Source organism: Pan troglodytes, chromosome 13, assembly GCF_028858775.2.
Source record: "Pan troglodytes isolate AG18354 chromosome 13, NHGRI_mPanTro3-v2.0_pri, whole genome shotgun sequence".
Classification (NCBI taxonomy): Eukaryota; Metazoa; Chordata; class Mammalia; order Primates; family Hominidae; genus Pan; species Pan troglodytes.
Window position 1 is genome coordinate 30,719,422 of NC_072411.2, and position 26,413 is coordinate 30,745,834.

Sequence of the window (26,413 nt, forward strand, 5' to 3'; positions counted from 1 at the left end):
CTGGTTGATCATGAGGTCAGGAGTTCAAGACCAGCCTGGCCAAGATGGTGAAACCCTGTCTCTACTAAAAATAAAAAAATTAGCGAGATGTGGTGGTGGGCACCTATAATCCCAGCTACTTGGAAGGCTGAGGCAGAAAATTGCTTGAACCTTGGAGACAGAGGTTGCAATGAGCTGAGATTGCACCACTGCACTCCAGTTAAAAAAAAATAAAACCATTTAGATCAATGCTGTCTGGTTAAATATTCTGTGATAATGGAAATGTTCTATACCTGCCCTGTCCAATAAAGTAGCCACTAGGCAAATGTGTCTATTGAGCATTTGAAATGTAGCTAGTATGATGCAAGAAATGAATTTTAAATTTCATTTAATTATAACTGACTAAAAGTTAAGTAGCTAGCAGCTACTATACTGAATACCACAGATGTAGACAACAAATTTTAATAATTTTCCACACATGGGAATGAGTCACCTAAAATGATTTTAGATACCAAGCTAAATAAAAACATCTGGAGATGGTACTATTTTGACTCTATTAATTTTTTTGTTGAAAACAGTATCTACATATTATATATACACACATACATATACACACATATACATATAAATATATACACATACATATACATATAATCTAGAAATTTCTTTCCTTTCAAAAATATTTCATACCTATAACTTAAAAAATATAATTTTATCTTTGTCTTTATTTTGAATTTTCAGTCATTTCAAAGTTAATATGAGCAATAATATCATTAAAAAGTGGGCAAAGGATATGAACAGACACTTCTCAGAAGAAGTTGGCCAACATATATATGAAAGAAAGCTCAACATTACTGATCATCAGATAAATGCAAATCAAAACCACAATGAGAGACCATCTCATGCCAGTCAGAATGGTGATTATTTAAAAGAGTCAGGATACAATAGATGCTGGCGAGGCTGTGGAGAAATAGGAATGCTTTTACACTGCTGGTGAGGATATACATTAGTTTAATCATTGTGGTAGACAGCATGGTGATTCCCCAAGTATCTAAAACCAGAAATACCATTTGACCCTGCAATCCCATTACTCAGTATATACCCAAAGGAATATAAATCATTCTACTTATTGCAGCAAAATTTACAATAGCAAAGACTGGAACCAACCCAAGTGCCCATCAATGATAGACTGGATAAAGAAAATGTGTTACATATACAGCATGGAATGCTATGCAGCCATGAAAAATGAATGACAGCATGTCCTTTGCAGGGACATGGATGAAACTGGAAGCCATCATCCTCAGCAAACTAACACAAGAACAGAAAACCAGACACTGCATGTTCTCATTCAGGGGGTGTTGAACATTGAGAACACATGGACACAGAGAGGGGAACAACATACACCACGGTCTGTTGGGGGATGGGGTGAGGGGAGGGAACTTAGAGGACGGGTCAATAGGTGCAGCAAACCACCATGGCACACGTATACCTATGCAACAAACCTGCACATTCTGTACATGTATCCTCTTTTTAGAAGCAGCAATAAAGAAAAATAAATGACCGCTTCGTTTCAGGAGGTAGAGTTTTCCTCTTAAAGTTTTTCAGATTTTTATCTCAAGGCTTTGGCTTTTTATGCATCTCACTACGTGTAATTTGCAGTTAATACATCAATGCCTTCTGCTCTTCTTCTCTCCTTAAAACATTACATCTTTTTGCTTAACTAAAGTGGTGACTCTCTCTTTTTTTTTTTTTTTGTCAGTTCCTATTGCATTTTTCTGCATTTCGCACTCAGGTATTATAACCTGACACTGAGAATGTTAGTCTCAAAAAAAACTGGAAAAACAATGTTTTTCCAGTATAGATTAATTCTGTACTCTTGGCTTTTCCTGATGTATCCAAATTGTTCTATGTAACCAGGAAACTTCACATGCTCTTACTTTTTCTAAAAGCCATCCATTCCCCCTGGTGGAGGTACTACTTGTGTGTGTGTGTGTGTGTGTATTATTATTCTATAATATGGTTTACTTATAACCTTAGACACACACTCTTCCAGAGTCTAATTGAATTAAAGTAGTTTTTCATGGGGTTTAATTTCCAGCTTACTCAAAAGGGCATATACCAAGAGAAATGGTCATACTACAAAAGGTTTTTTCTCTTTCTCTAAGTATTCTACCTAACAAGCAGATATTTTATGTTTTAAGATAGCTTCTTGTGGTTTGGGCTGTCTTCATTCGGGTTTTGACCACCTGAAAAAACTAAGTCATCTCTAATACAGGTCTAAGTATTTTTTTTCTCTTGACTATGTAACTTTTGAATTTGTTTTTGAAGTCTTTCCATTATTACTCTGGTTAAATAAGTGACCATTATCTCTCAAGGATATGTAATTCTACTTTAATTAAATATTTTTAGGCTTTTTGCATCCAAACAAATGACAAACTTCCCCAGAATCAAATTCAAGTTTAAGTCTTTTTCACCTAAAATTGACTAAGGGATTTTCTAGTTGGGCTCCTGGGAAGTCTCAAAAGATTTGTCTCCCATTAGGCTTGTTTGACCAGCTCCCAAAATCTTCTCTAGTGTCCGTGAGCTTTCTTTCAAAACAATATGTAGCATTTCCCTTGCTAGTAAACCCCCAATCTTCTCTTTGTCCTTCACACATATAGAAGACCACCGTGGTTTTCAGTTTTGTTCAGAACTACAATTCTGTGATTCCCAAATAAATTGTATACTTTAGAGATCCATCTTTATTTTGACTTCAATAGTGGTGATAAATTGATACAATATTCAAGAATCTGTTTTATAACAATACTGTCAATTTAGAAATGCATTTTACTGTGATATAAAATCCTTAACTATTCTACTCCACTGACATTTTGTATGATTTTCTTATTAATTTACAAGCACTTAAAAATTCCTTATTTACATAAGGTTTATATTAGATATAATTTTGTGAGGAAAATAAAAGGTCGGTTTTCTATTTGCATTGTGCTAATTCAGACTGCACTTGGTTCTTCATGCACACTGGTATAAGCTAAAGTTTAGACAAATTATTGTAAAAACTGATACACATATAGACCATTATAGTGTTATTTTTAAAAGTACAAGAAACTACTTTAAAAGATCACAAGGAGATTACAGCAAATGAATCTTTATATTCATTACCTCAATGAAATATAATTTAACACTAGTTTCAATGTCTTTTTTTCCAAAAGACTAATTTTCAAGTGAAAGCTTTAGATCTTTGAAAGTAATAAAATTAAAGATAGAAAAGATACATAATTCATTTCAGCAGTTTTCTGAGAAATACCACATTTTCCAAAATATATGTGTTCTTATAAGAAATGGACTCTCTTTAGGCGATTAGAATATCAGTCTTCTACAACAGGCCAATTTTCAAAGCACTAGGCCTAAGTTCACTCAACCAGTCTCATGAAGCAAAAACTGAATTAAGATATTCCATTTATTTTAGTCCACATATTTATCAAGCAAAGAAACTATGGAACAAAGACTCTTTCTTGCTGAAGTTGTTGGGATTTCCATGGTGCTTAATGCGTGTTTTTTTAAATTGTGAGATCAAAGTTTGAACACAAATCTTGAGCCATTGTATATGTTACCTGGGTAAAAACATTAAACTTGATCTTTTCAAATATCTAATGGAATCCCAGGCACAGTGATTAAAATATGAAGTTAAATATTTAAGAGAAAATTAAACACTAATAATGAAATGAGTTGATTTTCTAAGAAAAGCAAGTATGTAATTAAGCAGACACTCTCAAAACCATTACAACATTCAAAAGCAATCAACATTACAAGTCTTAGGGTGTGTTTTAAATTCCTCATAACCTAAACATATACATTCATTAATTATTCACTTGCCATGATCAACAATGAAAGATGAGTTAGAAAAACCGGAGGCTTTAATTCAAAAATTACAATCTTTGGTATTGCAGCAAGGAAATAACTTGCTGGTGAAATTAATGACTCCACCTGGCTTTATCTTGGCAATGTTCTGAAATACATGCAATGAACAACTTGACATTGTTTGATGTTCTTAATTCTTTACAGCCATCTCTATGGGTGGTCATAATAGATAAGATCAATCAGAAATGATCATATTATGAAACGTAAATCACTTCACATGACTTATCTGGAAAATGTGCTGGTACTTACTTGCACCATCATCTCAAGTTCCAAGAGCCAAAAACATATACATGCTCATGGAGGAGAATTTCCTTTCTGATTTTAGAACAGTCTGAAAGGGGGTGAAAAAATGAAAAAGGGGGAGCTTACAAATAACAAAAATTATATCCCAAATGAAAATTAGAATGTCTATGGAACTAGTATCAGTAACAACAGTAGACAAAAGATAGGATGTAGATGTTAAGATGTCTACAAGGGAAGCACAAGACTCCAAATGCTCTTGCTACTAAAACGCAGATTCAAGGTTTACCATCTGTAATATTCTGCTGCCAAGTACATCTATGGCTACTGCTACTGTCTAAAATGAGGATATCTATTAAGAAATCATCAAAAAGGACTGCATAGCAGAAACTTTTCTGATATCAAGGGATCAACTTAACTACAATTATATACAGGTGCCAATTTCCTCTGGAGTAAACTACCACACGGGGCCTCATGTACCAGTTAGATAATCCAAGTCAGCCTTTATTGCATAACCTATCTAAAAGATTGGACTCTACATTCTGGCTCTGCAGAACTGAGAGAAGAAATGTATAAAAAGGATAGTGATATTGCCTTTGTCTATGGGAATTCTTGAGTCTAATAAAAAAATCTGGGAAAAATCTAACTTCATGATTACACTTGGGCACATAGGTGATTAATACGAGTGAAGTAACAACCATAAATACAATCGTAACCACAAGAAGAACAGTAATTCAATTTTTCTCACTTCATAGGTGTTCTTATGGTATCTTGTAGGTGCTCTCCCCAAGCCTCAGGTGTTCTTCCATAATCTCAGTTGATGGAAACGCAAACACCACACTCTCCTCTGTTCAATGTCTGCCATCCCTGTCTTTTTGGCCTCTGACTCTTCCCTATACTACTGTCTATGCACTTGAGATCTTCACTGACATAGCTGGGCTCTGTATTTATTGATAAGAGTATCTCTTTTCTCTTAGACTAGGCATGACCAAAAGGTTAATCTGGGTTCAAAGATTAATGACAATGACCACTCAGTTTTTATTCAAGATCAATTTTATTTGTTGTAAAAACAAACAAGCGTTATGTTCCAGACAGATATAAGTGAGTAGACTTATGCCCTGGTGCTTCCTTGGCTCTTCACAGGATGCAAAAACAAATTCTGCCAGCAGGAGGTGGCAGGTTGCAGAGATGGCTGGTTGCTCTTTGAGCCATCTTGGCCTTGCCTGGCATGCACAGGCCCCAGCACAGCAAAACATTCAGGGAGTAAGAGTGTTGCACAAAGGATTTTACCAACCTCGTCACATTAAGCAGCATTCAAGGATTTGCTGACCACCACTTAAGCAAATTTTGTGTTATGCTATAGCAATGAACTTACTTGTTCTATTTCTAAACAAAATATTGGGTTCACACACAGGCCTGGACAAAGCTTCCCACTTCTGAACTATTTACTGATCTTCTTATTCTCAAAGAATGCAAGATGAATGATGTGCAATACCATGGCTATGGCATGTGACTTTTCTAGACCTGGATGGTTAGTGTCCCAATATTTAACTGATTTTTGTGGGGGTGAAAATATGCCATCAGTTCTTCCTTCTATCATCCCCATCACTACCATACATGTAATGGCATAATCATGTCACAGTGTGTCCTCAGAATCACTATTCCTAGCTGAGTATACTAAGGCTTTCTATCTAGGTCAGTTCATTGTGTCTGTGTCTCCTCTAAACCCTCCTTCATCATGCCTACCTCGAAGAATTCAGCAAGTGATCATTCACGCAAGCTAAAGGATTTTAGCTTTCTCTGCCATAAAGATTATTGCTAAAATACATACCATACAACAAACCAACCCATTTCCCACAAATCTTACTGTCTGACTTCTCACAGAATACATAATGACTTTTATTGTGTCTCTTCCTTCTGTGTTTCTCTTTCCTAACTGAACTTTGTTCTTTATCCATGCCTTCTTCCAATCCTGACATATTTTAAAACCTTTAGCATTTCTGCCTATAATATTTGGGTTTTCTTCTTTTCCTATCTTTATTTGATAAGTCCCGTACAAATATTTTCCCCATAATCACAATGTTTTCTTTTCACTTTGCTCAAGAACTGAGTTATGAGCTCCAAATTTGGACAAACTCTACATTGGCTAAGTTTTAGTCATTTGCACTGCTAAGAAAGATGACAATTCAACATGCTGAAGATGACTTCCTCCCTTATAAAGGGGCTAACACAGAGAGCAATACTGTTCATGCTTCTGATTCTTGACCACAAGAATTGCTTTAGGCAATTACAATCATGTCTCCTCTGACATATCATATTAGTCAAGTGAGACAGAGAAAGAATATGTCCTATGTCACATAGCTGGGTGGTGACAGCTGCTTTAGCATCAGCACACTGCGTTCCCTCTGATTTCTTCATTCATCTCTAAGTAGCAGTAAAGCCGGTCCTGAATACTGACTTTGACACTCAGCTTTCTCCACATCCTTCCTGTCACTGCCTTTGAGACTACTTCAGATTCTTCCCTTAACTTCTATTTCTCCATTTGTAAAATTGGGTTGATGAGGTTATCTTCCTTCGGTAGCTGTGACAATAAAAATGGGATCATCATGCATCCTCCTTAGCCCCACAAGTAAGCTCCCAGTAAGTGAGGTTGTCATCATTACTGGATATTTAAGATTCTCTACCTATTTGAAAAACCCTAGCGACAGAGTCTCAGTTGCTTTTCTTTTTGAGTGAATGATCACTTGCTGAATTCATCAAGCAGGCGCTTTAACATTTACCTTCCTTTATTATGCTGGAGCATTTTTAATGTAGGAGGCTTCTGTGGCTTCTCACTATGACTGCTTTGTTTGTTCAAAACTTATACAGGTTGAGTATCCTTTATCTGAAATGCTTGGGTCAGAAGTGTGTTGGGTTTCAACTGTTTTCAGATTTTGGAATATTTGCTTCAATGCAATGAGGTATCTTGGGAATGGGAGCCATGTCTAAACACAAAATTCACTTATGCTTCATACACACTTAGCCACATACACATAACCTGAAGGTAATCTTATACAATATTTTAAATAATTTTATGCATGAAACAAAGTTTTGAATGTGTTTTGACTGTGACCCATCACATGAGGTAAGATGTGCGGAATTTTCCACTTGTGGCATGATGTCAGCACTCAAAACTTTTGGATTTTGGAGAATTCTAGATTTTGGATTTTCAGAGTAGGTGTGTTCAATCTGTATATATGGGTCAGATTCAGTTGTCTCCTTTAATCTTTGGCTGAAGGAAGCCCTAAAGACTTTGGGGCCTCAATCTCCCATATGCAGTGACATTGTCAAAGCCATTGACTCAGCTTCTCACCTGGGTTTCCTTCCAGTGAGCCACAGATAGAAGTCACAGATGATGGCAGGGGCCTGCTGGCTGATGGCATTCCAGTACTGGGTTCTGAAGTTGCTGGTGGTGAAATCAGCATATGGCCTCGTCAAAGCTCTCACAAATGGAATTGGAATTTCAAAGGTTGCCAAGACCTGGAATCCTGGGGGAAAAAAAGAGAGTAAGTGCTAGAGGAGAATAGGAGAATATAAGCCCATCATAGTGGAAGGTATTTATAATGGGTCACAACAATAAAGACAAAGGATTTGCTGTGTAGAGTCAAGAATCAATTTCTGAGAACAACGTAAAGATTTTTATGCTAGGCAAGTGGTTATCTGCAAAATGAGACAATGTGAATGGGTTAAGAATTGGACCCTTTATTTGAAACACCTACTATAAAACAAATTCTTGGGGAAACATGTAGTCAATAAAAGGGGGTACTGTTCAGAAAAACATAAATCCACATTTAATTCTAAGGTTATCTAGTCTATTCTGAAAGCCCCAAGAAAGAGGCTAGAAACTTTATTTCCCTGGCTGGACCATTACTGTCAGAACCATTTAGAAAGTTTCTTAATATTTTATTTGAATCTTTATTAAAAGTTTAACTTAAAAATTCTAAAGGCAAGATTTTCTTGTGTTAGTTTACTTTAAATATTTCTCTGGGAATATGCAAGACTCAACTGTCCACTCTGGTATCCAGGGTTTTATCCATAGTAGTGTTTTTATATTAATACTTAGATTAAGCTGAACTAAGAACTGTTTACATACATTTGTGAATTCAGCAGTTCTTTCAAAAAGATACTCATTTGAATTCAATTTTATTTAAGGTATGTAGGTTTCATATGCCTAAGCTCATTATTCAATTATGATGTCAGTTATTATAGTACTACGATTATTGCCCTACTTAAAAAAATTGGCATTTTTTTAAAATCTAAAAATCTATCTGAAAAATATAACTCCTCTTCAGAGAAGATTCTCAAGAATCATCTGGTCCATAGGGATTTATACTTTAAAAAGATGGTGGTAAATAAGAAAGTTATGTACAGGTTGATAGCATAAGAGATTCTGATCTCAACACTGATGTTCTGATCTATATATCCATATACTTATTCAACATTTCCACCTGGAGGTGTAAGAGACATTCACATTTAACAGCTCTAAAATGGGCCTCCTGATACACCCACTGCTAACCACCCCCCTCCCAATACATACACAAACTTGCTATTTCACCAGTCTTCTACCTCTAACCAAATGCTAATTCAATTTGTTTAGTAGTTCAACCAAAAACTTTGGGGTTATCCTTGATTCTTCTCTTTCTTTAACGACCCACACACAATTGAACAAAATCTATCAGCTCTGTTTGAAAAATACCCAGAATCATAATTTCCACCTGCTATCTCTCTGATCCAAACCACTACTGTAGCCTGGAATGTTGCAATACTGTCCTAAGTGGTCTCTGCCACTACCCCTGTAACCCTAGTCGGACCTCCATGTAGCAGCCAGAGGGATTCTTGTAAAATGTAACTCAGAGTGTATTACAGGAACTTTCCCATTCAGAGCCCTTCAATGGAATCTCTTCTCATTTAGAGGCAAAGCCATGGTCTGCAAGGGCTTGCACTCTCTGCATCCTCACTCTCTCTGCCCACCACTCTGACTTCACCTCTTACCGCTCTCCCTCTCAGTACTTCTGCTGCAGCCATACTGGCCTCCTTGCTGTCCTTGAATATGATTAAAGAACTTCAGCACTTACTGTTTCTTCAACTTGGAATATTTCATCCACAAGTCCCTCTGATTTGCCCTCTCACTTCTTTCAGGTCTCCACTAAGATGACACCTTATCAGAGAGACTTTCTTTGGCCATCACATAACAAATAGCAGCCTTCCCACAATACTGTTTACTTCTTTAATCTGTTTTATTTTTCTGCAATCACTCAACCATATCTGATGTATATTTCTCCTTTCTAAGATTTAAGTACCATAACAAAATTTTGTCTGTTTTGTTTGAACCTATACAGTACCTTGAAAAGTGGCTGACAGGTAATCAGTGCCTGATAAACATTTTTTGACTAAACGAATCAATAGATATCTCAGCAACATACACTTACTTTCCTTTTCCTAAATCTGTATCAATCCTTCCTTTAGTCATTTCAAATATATTTATTTAGCATTTAACACTTGCCAGGCACTGTGGTAGATGCTGAGGTAAAAAAAATTACATATGATATATTCTCTGTCTTTAAAGAACTGGCAGTCTGGTGGGACATGTGGACAATTCATGATTACAATCTTTTGCCTGAGTATTCTGCTAGAGGCCAGTACAATATGCTCTGGAGGAACACAAAAGAAGCATCTAGCTCTGTCTGGGTGCCAGGAAGGGGAGGGGTGGGGCTAGGTTTGGAAAGGCTTTCTAAGAAAGCTGTCCATATGGTAATAGCAAGCATTTACTAAAATGTTCACTGTTCTAACCACTGTACTAAGCACTTTATCTCACTACGTTCTCCCAAGAGCTCCCTAGAATAGAATAATTATTATTTTCACTGATAGATAAAAAAAATTGATCTACAGGGAGAAACTGAGAGACTTTTTCCAACTGATACAACTCATAAGAGTGGAGTCTACTAAATGGTGGGACGCATATCAGCATATAACATCTATGTGAGCATGGATTTCTGTTTAGTGATATATCCCTCGGCACCAAGAATAATGTCTATTTAATAAATACAGGAGTGAGTGAATGAGCTATGATTTGAATCCAAGTCTATTAGATCTCAAAGCCCAAGACTTTTAACCATTAAGCTACTGTCTGTCTGATGTGAGGGACAAGGAGAAACTCATGCACAAGTAGAAAATGTAACTTGGCAATTGGAAACTGCACTCTACATCCTCATAGGTCAAAGAAGAAATTCAAATGAAAAATGTTGAAGGATTAGAGAGTAATGATAACATAAACATTATACAACAAAATGTGTGGGATACAGCCAAAGTGGCACTTGAGGGAAATATAAAGCCATAAATGATGTATTAGACAAGCCAAATATTCATGGGCTATATTTCTAAGTTAAAGAGAAGAAAAACATAATCAAAGAAAGCAGGAGGAAGGGGAAAAAAAAGATAAGGCAATACATCTATGCAATAGAAAACAAAGCAGCATGATAAAGAGTCAATAGGCTGGGCGCGGTGGCTCATGCCTATAATCCCAGCACTTTTGGAGGCCAAGGTGGGTGGATCACCTGAGGTTGGGAGTTCAAGACCAGCCTGACCAACATGGAGAAACCCTGTCTCTACTAAAAATACAAAATTAGCCAGGTGTGGTGGCGCATGTCTGTAATCCCAGCTACTCTACTCAGGAGGCTGAGGCAGGAGAACTGCTTCAACCCGGGAGGCCGAGGTCGCGGTGAGCCAAGAAAATGCCATTGTACTCCAGCCTAGGCAACAAGAGCGAGACTCCATCTCAAAAAAAAAAAAAAGAAAGAAAGAAAGAAAGAACAAAGAAAAAAGTCAATAAAGCCTGAAGAAGTTGGTTCTTTGAAAAAAAGAAATAAAATAAACCCTTTGGAGACTAGCTGAGAAGAAAAGAGAAGACACACAAATATTATGAATTAAAAAAGAAGCATAATTACAGATACAGTTTAGGACAAAAATATTAATACAAAAAAGAATGTAAATACATTTTAGAACAAACAAAATCTTAGAAAAAGAGACAAATATAATTTACTAAAACTGATTCCAACAGAAAATGAAGCCTGCAAAATTCTTTAACTATTAAAGACACTGAAGCAATAAAAAATCTTCTCACAAAAAATTATAAATCAAGATAATTTAAAGGTGCTTTTCCCAAGTTTTCGAGGAATAGATTACTCCACTATTACAAAAGCACTTTCAGATAATAGAAAAACAAGGGCACTATATGATTAGCAAACTGAATTAAACAAAATATAAAAAAAGATAACATGGTATGACCAAGTTGGGTTTATCCTAAAAATGGCAGGTGAGTTTAATATTTGAAGTCTTCCGCTTAAAATGAGCAGCAAGACAATAATACCTACTATTGCCATTTTTATTCACCATTATAGTAGAAGTTCAACAAGAAGGCTGGGCGCAGTGGCTCACGCCTGTAATCCCAGCACTTTGAGAGGCGAAGGCAAGCGGATCATGAGATCAGGAGATCGAGACCATCCTGGCTAACATGGTGAAACCCTGTCTCTACTAAAAATACAAAATTTAGCCAGGCGTGGTGGTGGGTGCCTGTAGTCCCAGCTACTCAGCAGGCTGAGGCAGGAGAATGGCGTGAACCCAGGAGACAGAGCTTGCAGTGAGCTGAGATGGTGCTATCAACAAGAAAAATAAAGACCTAAAGCTTGAAAAAATGGGGATAATACTTGTATTTTTGCAGATTATGATTATATTAGGAAATTATGAGGAAATTTTATACAATTGCTAGCAATAATAAGTTTAGCAAGATAGCTGAATATAAGGTCAATATACAAAAATCAATTGCATTTGACATCATGCACAAACAATTAGAAAATGTATTTTTACAAAAGACATTTAAATTAGTTAAAAAAAAAAAGCATCAATTACCTAGGCCCTAGGTATAAATCTGATAAAAGATGCTTAAGATCTATATGCAGGAGATTAAAAATTCTTCTTAAGGGACACTAAAGGAGACAATTCCATGGAGAGATAGCCCATGTTCACCCACCCAGCTGTCTATCACTCCTTGTAATATCACCTGAGACTATATATGCTCAACCTCCTGTTAACATGGCTACTGCTCCTAGTAGGCAGCATTTTTATCCCTCTTAAGAGTCCCCAATAGGAAACACAAATGAGTTTAATTTGAATGCAACATCAAATTAATAGTAATAGCTTCCAGAAATGCTGTGTTAGAAGGGAATCTAGAACAGAGCCTTGGCACAGGGATAACCAATGTCGTATCAGCCCGCAGTGTTTGCTATAGGTGTGAGAGAGGTAGAGGAAACATGCAGGCCAGGTATTTTTCATTTCTGGAAAAGCATTTTTCAATTCAAAGCCACAATATATAAATGAGCCACAGTGTCCAGCTGCCCTGCAATAGAACTCTCAGTGTGGTACCATGGCTTACCATTGGAATACGAAGAGCTAGTGGTACCTATGTAACAGGGATAGAAGGGGTGCATTAGTTAGTAGGTACTAAGAAATTCTACAGAATAGCAAAACTTCTTACTTTTATCTTCTACCATCATTAGATGTTTAAGTTGTACTCAAATTGATTTCCATGGTTTTTGTACATGGATCAGATTAAATCCCTTACATTCAGACAAATTAATCATTTGTATAGTACAGGGTTTCTCAAAGAGCATTTCCACGAGCATCAAGAATCATCTAGATGCTTATTAAAAATATAGTTTTCTCAGCATCACCCAAGACCTTGGTCACAGGGTCCAAGAAATCTGGGTGTTGTTTTTATTCTCCCATAGTGATTCCTATTCACTTTTACAAATCACTAGTAGAGTAGTTAATGCACACCCAAGAGAAACAAGTTGCATAAATTAGTGATCACTATTACACACTCAATAAGGAAGGAATAACATCACCCGACTTTTCTAAATCTCATTGGTCATTGATCACGTTGCATTCTCAGTGACATATCAAGAAGGGAAGGGGTGTGTATAGGACCCACTGCCCCAGCAGGGAGGAGTATTTCAGTATTTTATCACTGAGATTCTTTATAACTGCCAACTTTTGCTTTATTTCATCGTTTTTTAAAATCTCTATAGCCAAAGGACCCCCTACTGCTTACAATCATGTATGTGTTCCCAAGGACTCCTTTCCTTGGTAACCACAGTACATTCTAATTAACTACCACACATTTACAATTTCTCATTATTTTGTCTCTTTGCTTACTTTTTGTCCTCCTCCTCATGTAGGCTCTAAGCTCCATGACACACTGTCTATTTTTTCTCTGTGTCAGACACTAGTAATTATGCAGTTACATGGCTAAAGTACTTACCCATTTTGCCCCGGTTGCAGGGATTGAGGTTACCAGATGTACAGTGGTAGACTAACACTGACTTAGGTCTGGAAAATGAAATAAAAATTAAATAAATACAACTGAATGGAAAACTAATGAAAGAAAAATAAGGGAAAATAATATTTAGACAGAGTGGTTTCAATAATTCATCTGATTAAAGCAACCTATGCAAGAAGGCTTCTGTATTTTTTTCTTTCTTTGGGTTAATAAGCAAAATGGAAGAAGACTAGCAAAAGAGTGTGTGCGGAGGTGGGGGGATGTGTGTGTGTGAAAGAGATGTTAAATAGGAGTGACATATTATGAAGCACATATGTATGAGTTCACATAAAAAAATTTAATTCTGTTTACCACTTACTAACACAGCCAAGTGTATGAACAACCTGTTTTTTTTTCCTTTGTACCAGGAAACTTCCCCACACATAGTGATTGAACACTTTTGGCATGAACCAGAGTTCAATTAAAGAAAATTCTCTCATTTCATCCACTTCTATCTCCTTTGCCCTAAAAAAGAAAGCTGAATGTTAAACTACTGAGTAGAAAGAAAAGCCTTTTGGTTATCAAGAATTGTATGGTTAAGTGATTTAAATGTTTTATTACTTTGTGAGTAGCCAAGTACTAAACTGTATTTTGAAAACAACTGAATGTATATATGATGGCATATTAGGAACTCTATAAAACACTGAAACAAACACCTTCTCACATTTGGGGTCTTGTACAATGAAATGCCTATATTTGGAAAATGTGCCTAATACAATAACCCTCCCTCTCATGACATCTTTGAAAGCCCACTTGAGCATCCACACCTGTGAACTGCAGCACACCATCCTACAGCTAGTGGGAGATTGACGGCTGTATCACCTGGAATTGGAATTAAGTCTCCCACAGCCATTGGAGTAGCTTTTATGGACAGAAGAAACCCTTTCCCAGCCTGCACAGGAAAAAGAACATAAAATGTGAAACCAGGTCTTAAGTAACAGCTGGGGCTGAAGTATGTATCATCAAACTGATTATACTAGTGCAATAAGTGAAAACAGCTAACATCGATCCACTGCTTACCAGGTTCCCACACTAAGTCTGACTTCGTCAGCCTATCCTAGCTTCCCAGCCAAGCGCATCTTCAGCATTTTCTTGAACTACTCCTGTTCCTCACGTTCCTTTAGGGAATAAAATTCCTCATATTTGTGAGAGATTAATAAACTTAGTTAACTACCAAACACCAAGAATAAACCTTCACATTTTAAAAATTAACTCATAAGACACGTTAAGAATTAAGGTTACACAAATTTTCCATTAATGTTTGTTTTCCATTTCATTAATGATTTTGTTTTCTGTTAGGGTTTATTAACCTACAAGCAATAGTAGGCACTAAAAGTTTAAGAAATTTTATTTGAAAAAAATTGATTGGTGAAATTCCACAATTAATGACAAAAACTTTTTTGGCTTAGAAAAATGGCCTTATTATTTACTTTTTCTTCAGAATCTCATTTCACCTCACAGATCACTGATGTTATATAGATACAAGAGTTTGGACTTATTTATGTTAATAATTTGTTGAGTTTATGAAATTGATTCTTTCTGCTTTGCATGTTTCCCACTTTAATTTGAAATGATTAGCACTTTCGTATGTTACTCAATTCTCTTTTCTTATAACTAGCTCCCCTTCTTTTGGACATAAGAAACCAATTTAGAACATTTTTAAAAATGTGAATAAATATATAGCTTTGCATATAATGAAAACCGCTTTGGGATCACGTTAAAATAATGATGTTCTAAGTCACCAAACGTTCACCCCAATTGAACTTTTTTAGGAGAAAGAGTTGAAGGCAGGTGGGAAGCAGAAAGAAAGGGGCTGCTAGAAAAATCCGAAATTCGAAAGAAGGTCTTTGTCACTACCATAATTCATTGTCTCATATTTCTATTTGAATTCATGTTGAACCCAGCTCTGGGAGGAATAGAGACAGAGTCTGAAGGGAAGTCTGAATCCCTAATAAGATTTAAACCATTTAGATCACTGATTTCCCATTCATTGTACAAAAGAGTAAAGTGGGGTTTAGGCCCTAAATGCCTCAGTGTGAGCTGCGAACCCCACAGCTCTGCCAGATCAATGTGGACTTCAGGGAGATGCGCACTGAGGGCTGCTCACCTAGAGGAGCCACGTTTCTCCTTGTAAGACATTATTGAAAAGGCGTTGCCGGCACATGTCGACCTATGTAACAAACCTGCACGTTGTGCACATGTACCCTAAAACTTAAAATAGAATAATAAAAAAGAAAAGGCCTTGCCTATATTCACTGATGTTTGTATTTGAAAAATTTGCCCCAATATTGGTAGCTGTTTCTTGTATTCATTAAGAATTATTGATGTATACCTGCTTTCCATACACACATATAAACTCTTGTATCTGTTTTATAATAACGAATTTAATAATCTTTGAAGATATTTTTACTGCATCCTCAATTCACTGCACTAATTCATGCAATTATAAACTGCAGAAAGGACGAAATACCCCCATCTTGCGATAAAGCAAAATCCTTGGCAGAACCATGCCCGCCTGTCCGCGCCCCGACCAGCCCTCCCGGGCAGCCACTCACCGGTGTCCGTCTTCCCAGCTCCCCGCCATGTCGCCAAGTGAATCCATCCTGCGGTCCGTCTCCACTTTCGCCAGCCCGTACCGCAAGCGCCGCCTGCAGGAGCGCTGACCCCGCGCCGAGCCCGAGGCCAGGGGAACCCACAACTACCTCAACAGCGTGCGGGACTCCATTCGGTCCACAGGGCTGGATGGCCTGGGGCCGAGGCCACCCCGAAGCTCCCGGCGACCCCGCCGTCTGCGTCCTATTACCCGAACACTGCACGCCGCTGCCCTAAGGCGCCCCGGAGCTGGACCCGCTGCCAGATGGCACGCACTGCTCAGCCGGTTTCTTTTTTTTTGAGATGGAGTCTCCCTGTGTCGCCCAGGCTGGAATGCAGTGGCGCGATCTCCGCTCACTGCAAGCTCCATCTCCTGGGTTCACGCCATTCTCCTGCCTCAGCCTCCGGAGTAGCTGGGACTACAGGCGCCCGCCACCGCGCCCAGCTGATTGTTTTTTTGTATTTTTAGTAGAGACGGGGTTTCACCTGTTAGCCAGGATGTTCTCCATCTCCTGACCTCGTGATCCGCCCGCCTCAGCCTTCCAACGTGCTGGGACTACAGGCGCCCGCCACCACGCCCGGCTATTTTTTTTTTTTTTTTCTTTTTGTATGTTTAGTAGAGACGGGGTTTCACCGTGTTAGCCAAGACGGTCTTGATCTCCTGACCCCGTGATCCGCCCGCCTTGCTCTCCCAAAGTGCTGGGATTACAGGCATGAGCCACCGCACCAGGCCTGCTCAACCGCTTTCAACTGGCGCTGCCCAGCCGCCTGGTCAAAGCCCAGCCCCCTGGTCAAAGCCCAGCCCCCTGAAGCGAATGGTGGTGGCTATGGCTGCGTACCCAGGTTCAGGCATGGACCGCGCGTCCTCAAACACTAGGGCGCCCCGGGCCTGCAGTTTCATGCATGCGAGGTCCCGGGTGCCCCCCACGCCGCCCCCAACACCCGCCCCTCAGCCCCTACGGCCCGCACGCCTCCTTCCCGCTGCCCTTCCGTGGCCCTGGTTTGGGACACCCAGCCCCGCCTTTATGAGGCGCCCCCTGCCCAGCTCCGCCCCTCCACGCCCGTCTTTAGTCTCTTAGGCGGTGGCCGCCGCCGCCACAGCCCTGGGCCTGGCAACCCCAGTCGCCCGCGTTATCCTTGTGGTGGCGCCGGCGTCCCCGCTGGAGCTGCTAGAGGCCAAGCCCAAGCTGGCAGCTGCTCCTGGCCTGGGAACCGCAACACCAGGCATACCTATGCGGCTAAGGCGACCTACAGCAAGAATTCTCCCCTGCAGGCACATCTGCGCAGTACACAAGTGACAAGCCCGACCACTGCCACTGGGATGGATGCAGCTGGAAGCGTGCTCACTCAGACAAGCTAACTCTCCACCACCACAAGCACAGGGGCCACTGGCCATTTCAGGGCCATTGGTACGACCGCGCCTTCTCGCGCTCTGCCCACCTTGCCCTGCACAGGAAGTGGCACATGCAGCCCAGAGGCCTCCGCCCACCTGCGCACGGCCCCCTCCCAAACTGTGACTGGTATTTATTGCACCCAGAGAACCCGGCAGGGCAGTGTGGCTACAGAGGGTCTACCTTGACGACAAAGACGACGCCACCGCCCCAGCCCCCACCTGTGACTGAAGACCAGGTGGGAAAAAACCACTATCCGCCTTGACGAATTCTGTTTTTCAAAATGGCGCAATAATTAAGTGGCATCTTCCCTCCCACCAGGTCATAAGGCTTGATGTCCTTTGAGAAACAGGGCCTTAATTTGTACTGTATGCGAAATTTTTTATAATATCGTACATAATAACTGTGACAAATATTGTATTACTGTACATACAGTGGCAGGGCTACTTGCTTCATTTTCCTAAGACTTTTGCTTGTTTTATTTTTAATTTTTAAAAAACTTTTTTTAAAATAAAAGAAAAATCCTTAATTATTAAAGACTTTTCAAAATAGAACTCTTAAATAGTAATTGATAGCACTTTACCTGTTTTCCTGATAAAAAATTCTAAAAGAATAAAAATAATTTCATCCTGCCTCCATATTATAACCAGATTAATTGAAATAATATGCTTCAATTGATAGTAAAGTAGCATTTATGTTTTTGGATCAATGAAGCTAAGCCAGCACTAAGAATTTTGTTACTGTTCCTCCACTACATTACAGTTACTTCCTCATCCCTATACATACCGCAATAATGAGTCGGCTACATCCATTTAGATTATCAACCCAACCCTAAAAGAAAGAAAATTTCCATTGGTTACACATTTCAGAAAATTGTTGTATCTTTGGAACATCTGCAGTCTAATCTTAATAAATTTTAAACAAGGGCACTGAGACTCCAGCCGATAGATCTAATTTAGATCCATTTAGATTATCAACCCAACCCTAAAAGAAAGAAAATTTCCATTGGTTACACATTTCAGAAAATTGTTGTATCTTTGGAACATCTGCAGTCTAATCTTAATAAATTTTAAACAAGGGCACTGAAACTCCAGCCAATAGATCTAATTCATTGATCCCAAAGATCAATGGCAAAGCATTGGCTATTTTCTGCACTTTGTGCAAGAATTAAAATTTGGCCAGGATTGTTGTTCGTAGCAGGAGTCATGAATGGTTTTGTGGCATTTTATGACATCTTAAGGGCTACATTGAACCTTGTTCTTATATCATGATCTGCTAAGCAATTCACCAACCATACTTCACCTCATTCCTGATTTTAGCCTCCTTAGGAGAACATTGAAAACATGATTGGTAGTAATGTGTGTTGACTTGCTTAAAGATGTTACAGGAAAGATTATGCTTAAGAGTAGTTAGAGGGAAATGTCTTTTTCAGTTTGTTTCCTAAGCCCTAAGCCGTCTCTTTACCTTACAGTATAAAAGTTGAAATGCGTATAATGGGAGACCAAAGATACAGGAGGAGAAGAGATGAAGGGACTAATATTCACTGAGCCTTTTAGTAGGGACCTGCTTTTTACTAGAGACTGAGCACTCCTCCTACATTGTCTCATTAAACCAACTCTCCAAAGTAGTATCTGTCCTGTTCTATGGAAAGAACAACTCAAAACTGTTGCATTGCCAGTAAGTGGTGGAGCTGGGATTTATCTGCCCCCAAAGCTTCACAGACTTGCTTTGAAGAAGATGGTATAATTCAAAGTACTTTCAAAAGGACACAGCAGTATACGGAGGTTAAAAAAAATTAGTATTCCCAAACTGAGATCCTTCTGTGAGCTTTGTCACCCTGGCAGTTAGTTGCAATACTACCAATTTGGCCATCAAGAACATTCTGGTATGTTTAAGCTATAGTGGGAAAGCCAAGATATGAAAACATCACCCATCGGAATTTTGAGACTAGAGTAGTTAGAAGCTAATTTAAGATCTCCATCCAACTCTAAGATAGGGTAACTGCCAGAAGAGCCGCATGATCCCAAAGTGGAATTTTGCCCTAGTATAATGGGTTAATATTTGATTGGCTGCACTTAGCTATAAATCCTAAGGAGAAGAAGAAGAAGAAAGACATCAGAAAATAATTGGGCTAGAAGAACCTCAGTTTGAAAGCAAAACACAGAATCCAGGTAAGTGGGCTTACCGGGAAAAGCTCGTGCCACGTTGCTCCGCACAATGCAGGGCCTTAGGATGGCAATGGTTAGGTTCCTGCTCTCCTGCTGCACCACCATTTCTCCCAAGGCCTTGCTATAGGTCTAAGTATTGGGACAATCTCCAATCCGCTTGGGAGTGATCTCGTCAATAACAGCATTGTCTGTACATAAAAGGCAGTCAGAGTAAAAAGAATTCTAGCAACATGTGTTAGAAAATAGACCAACAGGAAAATGTGAGACACAGTCAAGCAAAACTTCCACCTTTTAGCTTTGGTTCTGGAATTCAGAACAGTCACATGATACCAAGTTTGAGTGCGTACCTGTCCAAAGCATGCATGAGCTCTTTTGTCTTCACTGCTAAGCCCAATCTTACAGTCAAATCCTATGCCCTCCCATCCAGACAGGTAGGTAGGTAGACGGATAGAATCAATAGCGATGCCACTTTATTACTACTACTAGTGTAGGGCTATTAGTACTACTTTGGCGCTACTATTACTTTGTCAGTACTGATTACTACTTTATCTGTAGTAGTATTAATTTGAGGTAGTTACATACAACCTCTTTACTTCCTTTCCAACAAGCTCGTAAGTAGATTCATTGCACATATTTTTGAGTCCCAATCATTCTCCCAGTAGTGTGCTGGAAGCTGTGTTCAGGGAGTTTGAGGCTCTCATCCAAGGTGTTTCAGTGGCAGCCCTGTTCAGTGTTGTCCTATAGAAACCCAGTGCAGTGATCCTGAAAAGTTTAGCTTTACATTATAAAATTTTCATTCAATGCAAATCAAACCAAAGTGATTACTTTTGGCAGACTGACAATCTGTTTTACCAAATCTATGTAATGCATTTTGAAGGTCTGTTTAGAGTCTATGATAACAAATTGCTAATTATTTCCAGAGATTTTCAACGAATTCTGAAGTCTGTCAAGTGTGATTATAGTATTCTGAAATAGCTTCAAAATCATGAATATTGAATACTCCTACTTACAAGATGACATGTATCATGAATAATTGAGTTACCATAGCATCAGCCCAAACTTTCTTAAAAATATGTCAGAACCGGCCGGGCACAGTGGCTCATGCCTGTAATCCCAGCACTTTGGGAGGCCATGGCGGGCAGATCACGAGGTCAGGAGATTGAGACCATCCTGGCCAACATGGTGAAACCCCGTCTCTACTAAAAATAACAAAAATTAGCTGGGCATGGTGGCGTGCACCTGTAATCCCAGTATTCAGGAGGCCGAGGCAGGAGAATCACTTAAACCAGGGAGCAGAGGTTGCAGTAAGCTGAGATCTCGCCACTGCACTCCAGCCTGGTGACAGAGCAAGACTCCATCTCAAAAAAAAAAAAAAAAAAAAAAAGTCAGAACCATTTGATAACCCCAAAATCTATCTACACCTCTCTGAGAGAGCAAAAAAATTATTGTCAATTAAATATGCAACATGTATTCTAGCTGACAGATCTATGTGGTTAAATTGTTAATATAACATAGCTTTTTAAAAATTAAGCTGTCGGAATATGCTAGGGTGATTTTTCTGATCAATGTGGTCCATTTATTTCTATTTTATACAACAGAACATAACTATACTATTTTGATTGTAGAAAATCTTCACTGTTACCACCTTGCTGACATGACACATTTTTGAACAACTAAGATGTGCATGAGATTAAGACTCATTCAGAATCACAACTCTCAATATTAATGCCTCATTTGATCCTGGGGTAGAACATGGGCATTGACCATTATGTTTCCATTTTTCTTCCTTTGTTTCTGAGTGCTGAGTGTCTTCTGGATACTCAAATGCCTTTTCATTTAAGTTGAATAGAGAAAGATTGAGGGGTTCTAGAATTAAAAACAACTTAAACGACATAGAAATATCAAGGATATTTTAATTATATGGTCACCTGGGGGCTGGGAAAGAGGGTAGGATGATTCATACACCTCTCAATCTTAACAATAATCCTACCGTTACCTTATTTCATTTCTGTGTCAACAGTGGATTGACTGACGTCAGACCATTTTCCCTCAACTGCAAAACTATACAGTTTATGAAAACCAGGTCTTGAGGGAATAGAGCTTAATTTCAGTAAGTCTGTAAAGAAAAAATTCCTAGAAAACATCAGAGCCCAAAAATGTACTGGGATTGTATGTCAGATGGCTAGTACCAGTTGCTGTCATTAATGTTGGGGCAGCCAGAAAGGATAATACTTGGAGGGATGGGGGCCTTATAAAGCTTAGTGAGTTTCGTTGTATTGGAAAATGTTGGGTTTTGTTGTTCTTGTTGTTTGTTGTTGCTGTTTTGAAATGAAGTCTTACTCTTGTCGCCCAGGCTGGAGTGCAGTGGCACAACCTTGGCTCACTGTAATCTCCACTCCCCGGGTTCAAACAATTCTCCTGCCTCAGCCTCCTGAGTAGTTGGGATTTCAGGTGCCCACCACACCTGGCTAATTTTTGTGCTTTTAGTAGAGACGGGGTTTCACCATGTTGGCCAGGCTAGTCTCAAACTCCCCACCTCAGGTAATCTGGAGAGTGAGGGTGCAGTGCTGCCCCAGGACGATGGTGTCTGAAGTTGTGCACCAAGTCACAGGCCCTGCAGAAGCATCGCCCCTCAGGAATGGGTAGTACAGGAAGTCCAAGCACAGGCAGATCTGCTGATGCCGTTACACTATGAGGGCACTGACCTCCAAGATGTCGGCAATATATTCACTGGCATTCCTGCAGAGTGAGGCTGGGGAGAGGAAGCAGCTCCGTAACACCTATCACAAACTCTGGAAGCCCTTCCCAGCCAAAATCTCTGGACCACATTACACCCAGAAATGGGTGCCCTCTGAGCACACTTCTCTCTGCCTCCCACTCTGTGAGTTCCCTCCTGGCCCCACATGCCCCAGCCTGGACCAGGGCTTGGAGCCCAGCAGGTCTTCAGTCCATGGTGTTGACTGCTTTCTGGCACAGGAGAGCCCTTGGTAGCTCTGTGACTCCTCCTGTGGAACCCCTGCCTCTGCCTCAGGACCTCCCTATTCCCATGGGAAGACCCCAAGGATTGCCCCACCTGCCCAGGGATCCTCCAACGCCATAGGCCTTACTTGATGCCTTATCCCTCCCAGAACATCACGTTTCTCAGAAGATGACTTATTTCCAAGGCCATCTGTGGATGTTTGCTGGGGACCTCTTGCTGTTTTCCTTTATGATCTGTAGGGCAGGGCCAAGAGGAGAAACCAGCCCAACCTCAGAACAAAGGCTCACTGCGACAAATGGCAACCACCAAACAGTCAGCAGTGCTTCTGGGAGGAAAGGTTTCATTCTGCACAAAGCTCCTTGTTTGGCTTTCTGAATATGGGGAGGGGTAGGTACCAAGCCCAGCTTACCTGTGGTGTCTACATTACCATCTGTGCCTAGGATGTGCAAAGGGCCCCTGCTCCCACTGCAGGGTTGACGTTCCCTCCAGCTGGAGACCTGGGCTCCTGACACCGCCTGGCCTGTTTGTCCTGCTCTGGATGAGCGTGGAAAGGCTGTACCTGGTATTTCCCTAGGTCCTTGGTTTCTACCACCTAGACATCCAGCAGGAGTGACCATGTCTAGCACCACACCTGAAAGGGGACTCCCTTGTACAGCAGCCCAGACATCTACAGATGGAAGAGTGCTCAGTGAGACAGGCCACAGGGGTCCCCAGGGAGGATCAGGGGGTGGAGGATTCTGGAGGTTTCCAGCCTTGGGCTCTGTAGTTCCTCAAAGAGGTTAGGTCTACCTATTACCAGGCCTCCCCTCCCACGATTCAAAGACTGAATGAGTGTCCAGCATCAGGAACTCTGTTCTGGACCTGTTTTTTCATTTAGGTCACCAAGGGACAACCCCTAACCCCTGAGCTAGGGATGGTCCAAGCTCTGGCATGAGATTTTCCTCCAGCAATGTGATGCTTACAGGGACAGGTAGAAAAGCTGGTGACCAGGCCTGCTGTCCTCTGGGTAAGGAGTGTGCCACCCACCCTCTGAGATGCAGGTGGTGCCAGGCCACAGCACTGGGTGCCTGTAACCCTGGCTCTGCAGACACCGGTCATGGAGGTCCCTCCCTCCACATTACCTTCTTGCTGCTCCTAGATTTCTTCTAGTCATTAAGCACTTTGAGTCACTTTTCTGTGCATCCAATTTTACATTTTTGCTCTCAGATGAAACAGGATAAAGTATGCTGAGCTGCCAGGATTCCTGGAGTCTTGGGATCCAGGGCCCTGATGGGACTGAACCAGAAGGAGCCAGGGAAGGACAAATATTGGGGCTGAGCCCCTATGATTTGGGGCTCAGCCCCCAATGGCCATTGGTGGGCTGGCCTTATGGTCCCAAGACACCTTGTCCTCAGGCCAGAGACACCATGGGCTTTGGTCAAGTCCCAGCCTCCCAGTAGTGTCCTGGCACTAGCAGGAGCTGACCCCTGAGCCACAACCGCAGTTCTGGGTTTGGGGTTTGGTAAAACCACCTCAAGGACAGAGTCTTGGGATCGGGTTTGGCAGGAACCATGGTGCCTCCCAGAGATGGTGTGTCACTCCCACTCGCCACGAAGTGTGCACACAGGCTGTCCCCATGTCCATCCCATCCTGCTGGACAGGATGGAGGAAGTCAGGGAACAGGCATGGTGGACAGCTGGGGTACAGGGAGAGGCAGGTGCATGCTGGGAGGTCAGGCCCTGCGAGGGCTGTGGAGGCATCAGGTGGAGTGGGCTCCAGGTGCACCTTCAGTGTACTGGGCACGTCTCAGGCCAGGCTCACTGGACCCTGGATGTGTGATGTGGTCAATCACTGGGGGAATGTTGTCAGGTCCCAGCCACCCGCCCTGGGCAGCACTGTCTCATCTCAGGACTGGACTTTCTGAGTCCTAAGACAAGACAGTGCTGCCCAGGCCTGACAGCCTGGGAGGACCTGTTAAGTCCTCCATCCCTAGACTAGCCTCCCAACAGCAGGGACAGTCTCTTATCTTCACCTTCAGGGAACTGACTGATCCATCTCACTCTAAGCCAATCGAGGCAGAGCTGAGGACCTGCACCAGTCTGGGAGCCAGTCCCCTCCCCAAATGGGCCTGAGGGAAGCACCATCCCTGTCCCAATCTGCCACAAGTTTCAGCCCAGGAGACACATGGGGAAGGGAGAACGGGGCATCCCTGCTGGCTGACACTGGAAAAGTGGGACCTGGGAGAATGGGGAGCACAAGGCTGGCAGGGGATGCTCCAGGCCCATGGAGAGCTCAGGCTGCACCATGGGGTTGCCCCTCCTGGGTGGAGGCTGTGCCCTCTACAGGATCTGAGAAAGTCCAGTCCTGAGATGGGACAGCGCTGCCCAGGGTAGGTAGCCGGGGCCTGAGAGCAGTCCCCCAGGGAGTGACCACATCACCTGGCTGGGGTCCAGGGAGCTTGGGGTGAGACCCACCCAGTGCACTGAGGGTGCACCTGGAGCCCAACCCACCTGACACCCTCACAGCCTTCACAGGGTCTGACGTCCCACCATGCACCTGCCTCTCCCTGCACCCCACTGCCCACCCTGCCTGTTCCCTGGCTTTCTCCATCCTGTGCAGCCCATAGACTGTGACCATCTCTCCAGACACTCTGACCCTTTCTTCACCTTTGTCCTGTCAGAATCTCTGAGCAACATCTCCCAGGTCCATCCAAACAACTGCTTTGTCCACTTTTGACCGGGCCGTTGGGCATCACTGGGCCATCCCAGCTGTCCAGAGGGCCCTCGATAACGTGCAATGCACCTGGCTTCTCCAAGCAGCGCTCAGCAGTCCCCACTGACCAGGTTCCTGCTGACCAGACCCCACACATCAGGTCTTCCCTGACCACACCCTCACTGATTAGACCCCCATCACCAGGACCCACTAACAAGACCCCTGCTGCCAGGCCAACAATGACCATGACTCCACTGACCAGGACCTTGCTGACAAGGCCTCACAGACAAGGCCTCACTGAACAGGACCTTACTGACCAGGCCTCCCTGACAAGGCCTCACTGACCACGTCCTTACTGACCAGGCCTCACTGACAAGGCCTCACTGACAAAGTCCTTACTAACAAGTCCTCACTGACCAGGACCTTATTGACAAGGCCTCACTGACAAGGCCTCATGGATGAGCTCCTTACTGACAAGTCCTCACTGACCAGGACCTTATTTACAAGGCCTCACGGACCAGGTCCTTACTGACAAGGCCCCACTGACAAGGCCTCACTGACAAGGTCCTTATTGACAAGGCCTCACTGACCAGGACCTTACTGACAAGGCCTCACTGACAAGGCCTCCTGGACCAGGTCCTTACTGACAAGGCCTCACTAACTAGGTCATTACTGACAAGGCCTCACTGATCAGATTCCACCAATCATGACCCCACTACCTGGCCCCACAGATGAGGCCCCACTGACCAGGCCTCCAGGGAACAGGCTGCCACTGATCAGGCCCCTACTAACCAGGCCTGAGGTGACCAGATGCCCCTGACTGGGACCCTAGTGAGTAGGCCCCACTGAACAGGCACCGACTGCTCAGGTCCCAGCTGACCAGGTCACCCCGTAGACCAGTGGTACAAAAGCCACCACTGACCAAGTCATCACTGACCAGGCCCCCACTGATGAGGTTCCACTGACCAGGCTACCCTGATCAGGGTCCCACTGACAAGGGCCTCACTGATGAGGACACGCCCACCAGGCCCTGCTGACTAGG

The 26,413-nt window shown here is 41.7% G+C and overlaps 1 protein-coding gene across 10 annotated transcripts in view; it reads right to left on the reverse strand.

Annotated features, from left to right (window-relative positions):
• LOC741724 (putative inactive fatty acyl-CoA reductase 2-like protein) overlaps window positions 1-24,270 on the reverse strand; it is a 49,386-nt gene extending 25,116 nt beyond the window's left edge. For 2 of the 10 annotated variants that reach the window (XM_063791063.1, XM_054679737.2), the window contains exons 1-4: window positions 14,570-15,996; window positions 14,317-14,441; window positions 13,493-13,560; window positions 7,490-7,664 (exon numbers count right to left, since the gene is read on the reverse strand). In XM_063791063.1, coding sequence (XP_063647133.1) covers window positions 7,490-7,664; window positions 13,493-13,560; window positions 14,317-14,402 — 329 coding nt within the window. In that variant the 5' untranslated portion in view covers window positions 14,403-14,441; window positions 14,570-15,996. Of the gene's footprint in view, window positions 1-4,141; window positions 4,229-5,172; window positions 6,719-7,489; window positions 7,665-13,492; window positions 13,561-13,861; window positions 14,015-14,316; window positions 14,442-14,569; window positions 15,997-18,318; window positions 18,364-19,717; window positions 20,593-22,236; window positions 22,453-22,807 lie in introns of those variants that run through there. The other 8 variants (XM_063791064.1, XM_063791057.1, XM_063791058.1 and 5 more) reach the window with 8 other exon arrangements.
• Between the last annotated feature and the right edge of the window lie 2,143 nt (window positions 24,271-26,413).